The sequence below is a fragment of the Bufo bufo genome, chromosome 3 (assembly GCF_905171765.1).
Source record: "Bufo bufo chromosome 3, aBufBuf1.1, whole genome shotgun sequence".
NCBI lineage: Eukaryota > Metazoa > Chordata > Amphibia > Anura > Bufonidae > Bufo > Bufo bufo.
In genome coordinates, this window is record NC_053391.1 from 23,056,952 (window position 1) to 23,070,317 (window position 13,366).

General features: G+C 44.2%; 1 protein-coding gene across 1 annotated transcript in view; it reads left to right on the forward strand.

Annotated features, from left to right (window-relative positions):
• Window positions 1-5,151: 5,151 nt before the first annotated feature.
• Window positions 5,152-13,366, forward strand: part of LOC120993581 (gastrula zinc finger protein XlCGF17.1-like) — a 33,671-nt gene continuing 25,456 nt past the window's right edge. Inside the window, exon 1 of the mRNA XM_040422055.1 lies at window positions 5,152-5,616. Within this exon, the coding sequence (XP_040277989.1) occupies window positions 5,152-5,616 (465 nt within the window). The remainder of the gene's footprint in view (window positions 5,617-13,366) is intronic.

A 13,366-nucleotide genomic window follows, 5' to 3' on the forward strand; every position in this document is an offset into this window, starting at 1 on the left:
TTAGCAGAATTTGCATTGAATAACCGTAGGCAGGAGTCCACGGGTAAGTCGCCATTTTTTGGCGCATACGGTTTCCATCCTCAGTTTGGTACCTTTTCTGGGTCTGGTTCCTCCGGGATGCCAGAGGAGGAGAGATTCTCTTCTGCCTTATCCTCTATCTGGCGGGGGATTCAAGGGAATTTGGAGAGGATGGGTGAGAGGTATAAACGAATGGCTGACAGGAGACGTGTGACTGGTCCGGACCTGTGTGTGGGTGATTTGGTGTGGTTGTCCACTAGGAATATCAAGTTGAGAATGCCATCTTGGAAACTGGGTCCAAGATTTGTTGGTCCATATAAGATTTCTGCTGTGATCAATCCTGTGGCATTTCGACTTGATCTGCCGCAGACTTGGAGGATCCATGATGTCTTCCACAAGTCTTTACTAAAAAAATATGTTAAACCAGTGGTACCATCGCCATTGCCTCCTCCTCCTGTTCTGGTCGAGGGAAACTTGGAGTTCGAGATCTCCAGGATTCTCGACTCGAGAGTTCTGCGGGGTTCCCTCCAGTACCTGGTTCACTGGAGGGGATACGGTCCTGAGGAGAGGATGTGGGTTCCGGCGTCAGATGTCAACGCCAGCCGTCTGGTGAGGGCCTTTCATAGGTCCCATCCGGATAAGGTTGGTCCAGGGTGTCCGGAGGTCACCCGTAGAGGGGGGGTACTGTCATGCCCCACTCTGACGATGTGCGGAGGTCGGCCAGGATTGCAGCACGAGTTTAGTGTTTGTTTTGGAGTCGTGCTGGATCCGCCCCTCATCAGGTGCACTGGGTGGAGTCATTAGTTTAAATAGCTCCTCTGCCCAGTGCCCTGAGCGGATTATATTCATTATTGGGATCTTGGAAGCTAGGAGGAAAGGTTGGCTGTCTGCTCCAGCTCAGGAAGATAAGTGTTGTTTCTAGTTGGTTGTTTTGTGTTATCTTTCCCATCCAGGTTCTGTGCGAGCAAGCTGCTCGTATTTCCCACTTCACCATCTCAGGGAATTCAGGGTTTTGTCAGCCCAGGCACGGGGACATCTCAGATCTACCTTCAAGATCTGTAGATGGGCTGAGCAGGGCAGAGAAAGAGGTCAGGGATTAGCTAGGAGGTGACCCTTCCCTGTCTCTTGCCCAGAGCCTGGTTGGTTCGTTATCTGTCATACTGAGTGCACGCCCGCCGTGACAATATGCTAATGAGCCTCTAGGTGCTATTAGGGCGTTGCTGCAGCACCTAGAGGCTCGGTCTACTCGCCCTTTGGCACGCCCATGTCCAGTTGTTTGACGTCTGAGTTCTCCTCATCGTCCCGTAAATCCGGCGCCTGCGCCGTCTGGTTTACTATTCGACGCAGGCGCAGTGAGTGAAGGACGCGCTCCTGCTGCCGGCTTCCTCACTGCCGTGATGCCCGGAGCACTGTGACGTATTCGGCAGGGAGATATAAGGCATACTGTTATGTACTGCTGACATTAGCACATCGCTTATATCAGTCAGCTACATAACGTTATTTCTCATGACATCATCTATTTAAGAGAGTCGCCACTGCAACCAGTGACCACATCAGCAGGTGTCACGTGTGGACGGGACCAGCATGACAGTGGGATGGGGACACAGCATTTTTTTTTTTTTTACATAGGGGATATGATAGAAACTTTTAAATACATAAAGGGAATCAACTCGGTAAAGGAAGAGAGCATATTTAAAAGAAGAAAAACTACCACAAGAGGACACAGTTTTAAATTAGAGGGGCAAAGGTTTAAAGGGTTTCTATCACTTTGTTTCACCTATTTAGCTTTCAGACACTAGCGATCCGCTAGTGTCTGCTTTATCTAACCATCCTAATATAAGAGCTTATTGTCCTGCCGTTTAGCTAAAAAAAGAACTTATATAGATATGCAAATGAGCCTCTAGGTGCTATGGGGGCGTGATTAGCACCTAGAGGCTCCGTCTACCTTAACAAACTGCCGCCGCCCAGCGCGTCCCTCCAGCCCGCCCATCTCCAGCTGAAGCGATCCTCTCCGTGCGCGTCTCTGTTCTGCGCATGCGCAGTGAATGTCTGATGCTTCCCTGCTCAGACATCTCCACTGCGCCTGTTCCTCGGAGCACTATGACGTCATCGGCGCAGGCGCAGTGGAGATGTCTGAGCAGGGAAGCGATCAGACATTCACTGCGCATGCGCCGAATACGAGGCGCATCGCATTCCGGAGGAGATGGGCGGGCTGGAGGGACGCGCTGGGCGGCGGCAGTTTGTTAAGGTAGACGGAGCCTCTAGGTGCTAATCACGCCCCCATAGCACCTAGAGGCTCATTTGCATATCTATATAAGTTCTTTTTTTAGCTAAACGGCAGGACAATAAGCTCTTATATTAGGATGGTTAGATAAAGCAGACACTAGCGGATCGCTAGTGTCTGAAAGCTAAATAGGTGAAACGAAGTGATAGAAACCCTTTAAAAGTAATATAAGGAAGTATTACTTTACTGAGAGAGTAGTGGATGCATGGAATAGCCTTCCTGCAGAAGTGGTAGCTGCAAATACAGTGAAGGGGTTTAAGCATGCATGGGATAGGCATAAGGCCATCCTTCATATAAGATAGGGCCGGGGGCTATCCATAGTATTCAGTATATTGGGCAGACTAGATGGGCCAAATGGTTCTTATCTGCCGACACATTCTATGTTTCTATGTTTCTATGTTTCTATAATATAGCAAATAAAAAAATAGATAGAAATATAATACTTCAGGAGCTTTACTCTTAAGGGTACTTTCACACTAGCGTTAAAGTTTTCCGGTATTGAGTTCCATATCTAAAAGGCAATATATACATAAACAATAGTAGCAGTAAGGCTACTCAAGTGCAACCCCTCTAAGAACCAGACCCTAACCTGGGGACATCTATAAAGGAAGATCCATCGCAACTGATATATGGAAGTTGTAGAATCACATGTGACCAGTAGCAAAAATATCAAGGAAATCTGGATACAATAATATCCATATTTGTATGGTGTGATGTTAGCATGGTATACTAGCACATATGAGCCGAATACTATCCAAAACTCAAATTAAAATGCTATGAAGATCACAGAGGATCGCACTCCATCTCTGTATACCATTGAATAGAGAGCAGGCTAAAGTAAAAAAAAATCGGATCATCAAAGGCTGTGAATGTAGGTCCAGTGCAACAACAACTTACAACTAAGTACCGTACCATATACAATACCTAGTAATCCTGGAGACATGCGCCGCATCACTGACAATTATACCGACAGCTAAGTAGTCACGCATGCGCACTACAGGACCTAACGTGCGGAGCGCCGTAAACTAAGTACCCAGACATGCGCAATAGGACGGATGGAGTTCTAGGACGGAGGTCCGACAACTAAGTACTGGCGCATGCGCATATGTAGTAGATGCGCCGGAGACTAAGTCAGAGGACATGCGCAGTGAGACAGATTAAGGACAAGTAAGTATGAAGTATCTCAAAGCCTAAGTTTACCAGACATGCGCAGCGCTATCTGATGACACAGTGCAGCGCACACCAAGTAAAGGTCAAAGTTGGAGGGGGCGCAGACATAGGCCAACAAGTAGCCTATCAGCCTCCGGGAGGTTGATGAATGTGCTCTCATAGGCCAGCCCAGAATCCATGACATCACAAACGGAAGTGATATAATCCTGCCGAGTCAGGACACGCTCACACTCTGCCCAAACCCCTGAAGACGCCGGAGCACGGCGAAACATGTCGGGGGCAGCGTGGACAATTAGTCTTAACACAGTAATGTCACGTAGCCTACATAGATAGGAATGCCTATTATATCCAGCTTGTATTAACACTGGCAGCGCGCAGCCAGTCAAATCAATAAGGCTCACTCCAGATAGACTATTACAGGCAGGAGGCTAATATCAGAAAGCTGTAGTATTTTCTCCGGCCGAAATTCCCGGAAGACTTGCCTGAATGAATGAATGAATTTCCATTGAAATGTATTAATACCGGATCCGGTACCAGGTGTTCCGGTAAAACGGAAAAAATAAATATCGGATCCGGTATTTCAATGCATTTATCAGACAGATCCTGATCCTGCCGGAATCCAACAACGCTAGTGTGAAACTAGCCTTATTCTCAACATCACTGCTTGCCTGTCAGTGAATGAAAACCTTTGCTCCCAGAGGGAGGAAAGATTGCCCATACTCTAGAGCTGCTCGCTGTGTAACTGTGGCTGGACATGGACATTTAGTCTGTAAATGTCACCTTGAAGGTTTCCATTCACTGCCAGCAAGCAGAGGTGTGGGAAAGGTAGGAGACCTCCTCTGAACTAGCCTATGCTTAACCCCTTATAGGCTGCTTTAGTGCCAGGTGTGGGAAAGGTAGGAGACCTCCTCTGAACTAGCCTATGCTTAACCCCTTATAGGCTGCTTTAGTGCCATTATCCCTCTTTTTAGCTTCACCACATGTCTTTGGAGCAGAAAGCAGCACCTAACCATCTGCCCATCACCTCAGATGTCAGTAAGGCTACTTTCACACTGGCGTTTTGGCTTTCCGTTTGTGAGATCCGTTCAGAGCTCTCACCAGCGGTCCAAAACGGATCAGTTTTGCCCTAATGCATTCTGAATGGAAAAGGATCCGCTCAGAATGCATCAGTTTGCCTCCGTTCCGTCTCCATTCCGCTTTGGAGGCGGACACCAAAACGCTGCTTGACGAAACTGAGCCAATGTAAGTCAATGAAGATGGATCCGTTTTCTCGGACACAATCTGGCACAATACAAAACGAATCCGTTCCCTGTTGACTTTCAGCGGTGTTCAAGATGGATCCGTCTTGGATATAGAAGATATAATAGAACCGGATCCGTTCATGATGGATGCATGCGGTTGTATTATCAGATCAGAACGGAATCGTTTTTGCAGATCCATGACAGATCCGCAAAAAAAACGCTAGTGTGATAGTAGCCTAAGGAGCCGGGCACGGACATCACCGTCCTTTTCTAGATCGTGTAGGAGCTCTGTACTAACCTCCCAGCACTGCCGGGGTCGCATTGCATTATAGTGATTTAGTATGCTTACACTTGGGCCTACATCTTGCAAGTGACTTTCAGCCTCCGCTTAGTCGTAGGGCAGTGGACACATATATTTCCCTGGTCAGATCGGATATCATGAAGTTGAGGAAACAGATGTTAGATAAACGGGGTTCCAATCTGACCAGTGAAGAAAGTGATGCCCTCCTCTCTGTCAGCTGGTGTAAGGAATTACCCATCAAAGCGGCTGATAAGGGAGGAGTGATTGTCATCATGGATACGGATAAATATGTTGCAGAGATTAGGAGTCAGTTGCAGGATAGGGAAGTGCACAGACCCATTAGTATGGATCCAAAATTTGAGATTATAAGGAAGATTAAGATTTTGGTTGATAATGCTTATGCTAATGATCTTATTGATGGGAAATTGCATTCCTTTCTCATACATCAACATCCGGGAACACCAATACTGTACGCGTTGCCTAAGATTTTGCTAAACCCGCCTGGACGCCCGATAGTCGTGGGGACAGACTCTGTGTTTGCTCCCATGGCTATCATTTTGCATAAACTGTTGAGAACGTCAGCGACGGGGGCCGCGTCTTACGTGAGAGACACACCCAAATTCCTTAATAAATTTAGAGAAATCACATTCAATGAAGGATACAGGCTAGTGTCCTTTGACGTGGTTAGCCTGTATCGCACTATAAGGATTTTAATTAGCCCAAAAATTAAAAAATGACTTTTGGGGGGTGACAGATGCCCTTTAATAACAATAAATACTTGTGTAAAGTTGTCACATAGGTATTTCCCTCTGAGGCCCCATGCACACGACCATGACGGTTTTTCGGTCTGCAAACCACTGATCCACAAAACATTCATACCGTCCTTGTGCACAGTGTGGACATATTAACATCAATACGTCCATGATCTGCATAAGACAGTGAGGAATAGGACCTTTGTTCATTTTAAATAGAGACTTTCATATATGTGAATTATAGATGGACAGTCCAGTAGTTATAGGTCTGGATGGAATGTATCATCAGGATGTAAAATGCTCATTGTTTACACTGATTCTCACATGAAAAGGTCTCGGAGTATCCCAGGAATCTCTTAGAGATGCTAAATAGGAGTGTGAACAATAGGTCTCTACCCTGCAAATACAATGTGTAAATGAAGGACCATCTCAGGAGGCCAGAAAATGCTAAACTGGTTGATGAGGAGAAGACACCATTATTCTTCCATTGTGTATTGTAATGAGGGAAGCCAGATCTGATGATCTTGATCCTAAGTTTCACTGATTATGGAGGTGGGACTTGGCATCTCCTGGGGGGAGGAGAAGGAGCAGATAGCTATAGCCACCAAAGCGGTATAAAAGACCCAAGCATGACTCAGAATGCTAGAATTCACCAAGGGAATTTACTTGGATCACTGACTTGCTGAGGAGAAGACACTGACTGGAGATCAAGTCCTGAGTGTGTGAAGGGTCCATGTCTGGTAAGTATCACTGAACTGACTGTAAGGCCTCTTGCACACGAACGTTTTTTTTCTTTCGTTTACATTCTGTTTTTTGCGTTTCGTATGTTCATTTAAAAAAAAAAGAAACGGAAGGTACTCCGTATGCCTTCCATTTCTGTATTAAAATTTTTCCATTCTGTTAAAAGATAGAACATGTCCTATTATTGTCCACATAACAGACATGGATAGTACTGTTCTATCAGGGGCCAGCTGTTCTGTTCTGCAAAAAACGGAATGCACACGGACGTCGTCTGCATTTTCTGCGGATCGCAAAATACTGAAAAAGCCATACGGTTGTGTGCAAGAGGCCTAAGTGGAAGGAATTATGAGATATATTAATCTGTGCTGTGTATAAGGACAATGTGTCTCTGTAATGTCTCTTGTGTATGTCTCCATGTAGATCTCCATCATAACTGGACACTGATTTTCCACCTTTTACAATACACATTTTCTACACTTCTTCTTGTATTCCATTTCTTGATCTGAACCTTAGAATCAGACCCAGTAAGGCCTCATGCACACGACAGTATTTTTTCACGGTCTGCAAAACGGGGTTCTGTTGGTCCGTGATCTGTGACCGTTTTTTTTGTCCGTGGGTCTTCCTTGATTTTTGGAGGATCCACGGACATGAAAAAAAAGTCGTTTTGGTGTCCGCCTGGCCGTGCGGAGCCAAACAGATCTGTCCTGATTTACAATGCAAGTCAATGTGGACGGATCCGTTTGACATTGACACAATATGGTGCAATTGCAAACGGATCCGTCTCCCATTGACTTTGAATGTAAAGTCAGGAGTTAATATACCATAGGATCGGAATTTCCTCCAATCCGATGGTATATTTTAACTTGAAGCGTCCCCATCACCATGGGAACGCCTCTATGTTAGAATATACCATCGGATTTGAGTTACATCGTGAAAACTCATATCCGACAGTATATTCTAACACAGAGGCGTTCCCATGGTGATGGGAACGCTTCAAGTTAGAATATACTGCAAACTGTGTACATGACTGCCCCCTGCTGCCTGGCAGCACCCGATCTCTTACAGGGGGCTGTGATACGCACATTTAACCCCTCAGGTGCTGCACCTGAAGGGGTTAATTGTGCATATCATAGCCCCCTGTAAGAGATCAGGGGCTGCCAGGCAGCAGGGGGCAGACCCCCCTCCCTCCCCAGTTTGAATATCATTGGTGGCCAGTGTGCGCCCCCCCCTCCCTGCCTCTTTTGTAATATCATTGGTGGCCAGTGTGCACCCCCCCCGGCCACCAATGATGTATTATCATTAGTGGCCATTTGTGGCCAGTGTGCGCTGTCTGTGACCGGCCGGGAGCTCCTCCTACTGGTAAGTGACAGGTCTGTGCGGCGCATTGCTTAATGATCTGTCACTTACCAGTAGGAGGAGCTCCCAGCCGGTCACAGACAGCGCAGCAGGTAAGATGCTTCTGATATTGCTAAGTAACCATGGCAACCAGGACTGCAGTAGCGTCTTGGTTGCCATGGTTACCGATCGGAGCCCCAGCGATTAAACTGGGACTCCGATCGGAACTCTCTGCTGCCACCAATGATCGGGGAGGGGGGAGGGGAGGCCGTACGCTGGCCACCAATGATATTAATACAATAGAGGGGGCGGGGGGCCCCCCCCCCATACTTACCTGCTGGCTGCTGCGCTGTCTGTGTCCGGCCGGGAGCTCCTCCTACTGGTAAGTGACAGATCATTAAGCAATCCGCCGCACAGACCTGTCACTTACCAGTAGGAGGAGCTCCCGACCGGACACAGACAGCGCAGCAGCCAGCAGGTAAGTATGATGCTTCTAATATTGTAATATTGCTAAGTAACCATGGCAACCAGGTCTGCAGTAGCATCCTGGTTGCCATGGTTACCGATCGGAGCCCCAGAGCGATTAAACTGGGACTCCGATCAGAATCTCCGTTGCCACCAATGATCGGGGGGGGGGAGGGGAGGCCGCAAACTGGCCACCAATGATATTAATACAATAGAGGGGGGGCCGGGGGATGCGCACACTGGCCACCAATAATATTACAATAGAGGGAGGGGGGGTGGCTGGGGGAGGCCGCACACTGGCCACCAATGATATTACAATAAGGGGGGCGGGGGCCGCACACTGGCCACCAATGATATTCAAACTGGGGAGGGAGGGGGGTCTTCCCCCTGCTGCCTGGCAGCCCCTGATCTCTTATAGGAGGCTATGATATGCACAATTAACCCATCAGGTGCAGCACCTAAAGGGGTTAATTGTGCGGATCACAGCCCCCTGTAAGAGATCGGGTGCTGCCAGGCAGCAGGGGGCAGTCATGTACACAGTTCGTAGTATACTCTAACTAGAAGCGTCCCTATCACTATGGGAACGCCTCTGTGTTAGAATATACTGTCGGATTTGAGTTTTCACGAAGTGAAAACTCATCTCTGAAAAAGCTTTTATGCAGACGGATCTTCGGATCCGTCTGCATGAAAGTAACTTACGATCACGGACGCGGATGCCAATCTTGTGTGCATCCATGTTCTTTCACAGACCCATTGACTTGAATGGGTCCGTGAACCGTTGTCCGTCAAAAAAATAGAACAGGTCATATTTTTTTGACGGACAGGAAACACGGATCACGGATGCGGCTGCAAAACGGTGCATTTTCCAATTTTTCCACGGACCCATTGAAAGTCAATGGGTCCGCAAAAAAAAGCGGAAAACGGCACAACGGCCACGGATGCACACAACGGTCGTGTGCATGAGGCCTTAGAGGGAGGAAATTCTTACAATGGGAATAAATCTTTCCTGGAGGTTCAGTGATGGCAGCAGTGACTGGTGATTGTCCGCACAGTAGTGTGTAAGTAATTGTACACGCAGTGTCCATACATGTAATGGTACATACATGTAACTGTGCCGGGAACACGGACAATCACCGATCCTGACTGCCATCACTGGACCGCTCCAAAGCATCAATAATAGGAGAAAAGAAGATTACTGACAGGGGGAATCTTTAATTGGTGTCTGATTTGTCGATACGTTATTTTCATTGTGTATATACTTTTATTTCCAGCACCTCTATAGTTATCTGTACATATAATATAATAAAGGTCTCTATACAGAAAGCAGTCAGTACAGTATATAGTAAATATCACCCCACAGTCATCTATTACACATAAGCTTAGAAGTGTCATAAAGCCGTCCAGAATGTCTTTTAAAGCTTTTTTGTGTCCTTATGACTTGAATAAATTCATTATTATAAAAATGAGCGACTGGAGGACAATCTTCTAGTTTGGAACTATATTAAAAGGAGGAGAAAAGTAAATGGTTAAAAGAGCATCATGGTGATTATTGTTGCTATTATTAATAATTCATTTATTTTCCATCATATTCCTGGCACTAGACCTATCTGGTATAAAATGTCATACAGAAACAATGCAAATCAGAAAACCGATTCTAGTGATTTTCCTATAAGAAAAATGTGTCAAAGCCTCATTTCTACACCTGGGTCCATGTGCCAGTCTCTAGGGGCTGTTGGGATCCATGTACCAATCTGTAACTCCTCATCTCCCACAATTAATTAAATAAAATGATAGAGAATACTGACATATTATTATAATAATTGTATTACCAGATTCCGCTCATTATTTATAATGGTAGTGTCATCGTGTGGTTTACTGTGACACGAGTTGCCATGTTTCCTCACATTGGTTGCTCTGGCGTACTGGCTGCGGTAAATTCTGTGTATAGGGATGAGCGAATCGACTTCAGATGAAACATCCGAAGTCGATTCGCATAATACGTCGTTCAAATACTGTACGGAGCATTGGCTCCGTTGAGCCGAAGTTATTGCTTTGCGAAGTCTCGCGAAACTTCACGTAATAACTTCAATTTGTGCTGTAAAAAACATTTCCTGAACTCGAGGAAAAAGAGAACCCTTTATCTTAACATTTTTCTTTCTCCAGCTGAAGACCGGATAAAAGATCATCTAATTCTATCTCCTTCTTATGAAATAGAAGGTAATCAATCCCAAATTAGCACTAATAGAACTGGACATAATCTGAGTGAGATGTCTGCAAATTCTGAATATGGAAAAGATTTTGAAAATAATGCAATTCTTTCTGTGCACAAAGAAATTCAGAAAGATGAACCGTCATGTTCTGAAAGAGAGAAAACTTTTAATGTGATATCAAGTGTTGCTGAAAATCAGAGAAATCACACAGGAGAGAAGCCATATTCATGTTCAGAATGTTTGAAGTGTTTTTGGCAGAAATCACATCTTGTTGCCCATCAGAAAACTCACACAGGGGAGAAGCCATTTTCATGTTCAGAATGCGGGAACTGTTTTAGTCGGAAATCACATCTTGTTGAACATCAGAAAACTCACACAGGAGAGAAGCCATTTTCATGTTTGGAATGTGGGAACTGTTTTAGTCGGAAATCACATCTTGTTGAACATCAGAAAACTCACACAGGAGAGAAGCCATTTTCATATTTGGAATGTGGGAAGTGTTTTAAGAGTCAAGATTATCTTAAGATACACCTAAGAACTCATACTGGGGAGCAGCCATATTCATGTTCAGAATGTGTGAAATGTTTTAGTGATAAATCAAATCTTGTGCAACATCAGAGAATTCACACGGGAGAGAAGCCATTTCCATGTCCTGAATGTGAGAAATGCTTCAGACAAAAAACATTTCTTGTGCAACATCAGAGAATTCACACAGGAGAGAAGGACTTTTCGTGTTCTGAATGTGGGAAGTGTTTTAGTCTGAAATCAAGTCTTGTGAAACATCAGAGAATTCACACAGGAGAGAAGGGATTTTCATGTTCTGAATGTGGGAAGTGTTTTAGTCGGAAATCAAGTCTTGTGAAACATCAGAGAATTCACACAGGAGAGAAGGGATTTTCATGTTCTGAATGTGGGAAGTGTTTTAGTCGGAAATCAAGTCTTGTGCAACATCAGAAAATTCACACAGGAGAGAAGGGATTTTCATGTCCCGAATGTGAAAAGTGTTTGAGTAAGAAATCACATCTTATTCGGCATCAGAAAACTCACACAGGAGAGAAGCTATTTTGATGCACTGAATGTGGAAAGTGCTTTAGTGAGAAATCAAGTTTTGTGAGACACCTGAGAATTCTCAAAGGAGAGAAGCCTATTTAATATACAAAATGTGGGAAATTCTTTGGCTGTAAATTAAAGGGGTTGTCTGGGCTTTTATCCCCTTTGCTTATTATGATGTAACTGTACGTCATAATAAGAATCTAAAAACTGAAGCTCATAAACATCCAATTTATGAAAAAATACTTCATTATTACATATTAAATAATGTATATAGTATCATTAAAAATTAGGGTGGGGAACAGGAAAAACACCACCCCGGCATAATACAGACCAATAAATCCAAGTAAAGTGCATAAAATTCATCAGTTGCATTATATGATAATGGATTAAAGGTGAGCCCACAAAAATAAATTACATGAAAAAACAGCAAATGGCAATACAGCCAGAGACTGTAAAAGTCCTCATGAAAGACACCCTATGGTGTAAACACCTGGTGGCTAGAGTATATGCCATCTAAATCACAATAAATCCTGGGGTCCTACAAACAGACTAATACTCTACACAGTACGTAAATGCAAGAGACTCACCTAAAGATAATAGGGTCTGAGTGCCGGGAAGGCGTTACTCTGACGCACGTTTCGGCGTGCCTTCGTCTGTTGCCATTTGCTGTTCTTTAATGTCATTTATCTTTGTGGGCTCACCGTTAAAATCCATTATCATATAATGCAACTGATGAAGTTTCTGACTGTATGCACTTTACTTGGATTTAGTGGTCTGCATTATGCCAGGATGGTGTTTTTCCTGGTTTTTTTAATGGTACTATATACATTATTTAATATGTAATAATAAAGTATTTTTTCATAAATTGGATGTTTATGAGCTTCAGTTTTTTCAGTTTTTTGCTTCTTATTTGGTGAGCTCATCCAAGTCACATGTATATTTGGTAGACCCTATATGTAGCCGCAACACTTTAGTGGTCACCGTCGTCAACCTCTGCTATTTAATTGCTCACTGTTTTTAGGCTGCCCAGAGCGTTTTTCTGTCACTTTTTTCTGGGGTGATCGGCGGCCATTTTGTGTCTTGTGGTGCGCCAGCACAAGCTGCCACCAAATACATTTAACCATCAATAGTGTGTTGTTTTTATTTTTTTGCTATATCCTACATCAGGTGCTTGGTTGTGCTTGCTATTTTATTGAGGGGTGAAATACAATTGCCAAAATAGCAGTACCCTAAATCTGGTCTTTCAGTTGTGGCTAGCCATTTGTAATACTGTCTGCTGTCTGGCAAAGGATATATTTTTGTTCTGGGTTGAAATACAATTCCCAACTTAGCAATTCCCTAAGTCAGTGGTTTCTGCTGTATCAGGCCAAGTTTAAATCTATCCATAAAAGGGTATATTACATTGAAGGTGCTGATAGGGTCATCCTCAATAACTTCACACGCTACCGTGCATTTCCAAGTCTAATTCTGTCCGTAAACGTATACCTGTCATTCAGCGCCTAAATAATAGGCCTACAATTTATATTCAGCTAAATCTGTTGTTACTGCTGTGCCTGTATTAGTGTAATACGGTACCTAAATACACTGCTCAAAAAAATAAAGGGAACACAAAAATAACACATTCTAGATCTGAGTTAATTAAATATTCTTCTGAAATACTTTGTTCTTTACATAGTTGAATGTGCTGACAACAAAATCACACAAAAATAAAAAAAATGGAAATCAAATTTTTTTAACCCATGGAGGTCTGGATTTGGAGTCACACTCAAAATTAAAGTGGAAAAACACACTACAGG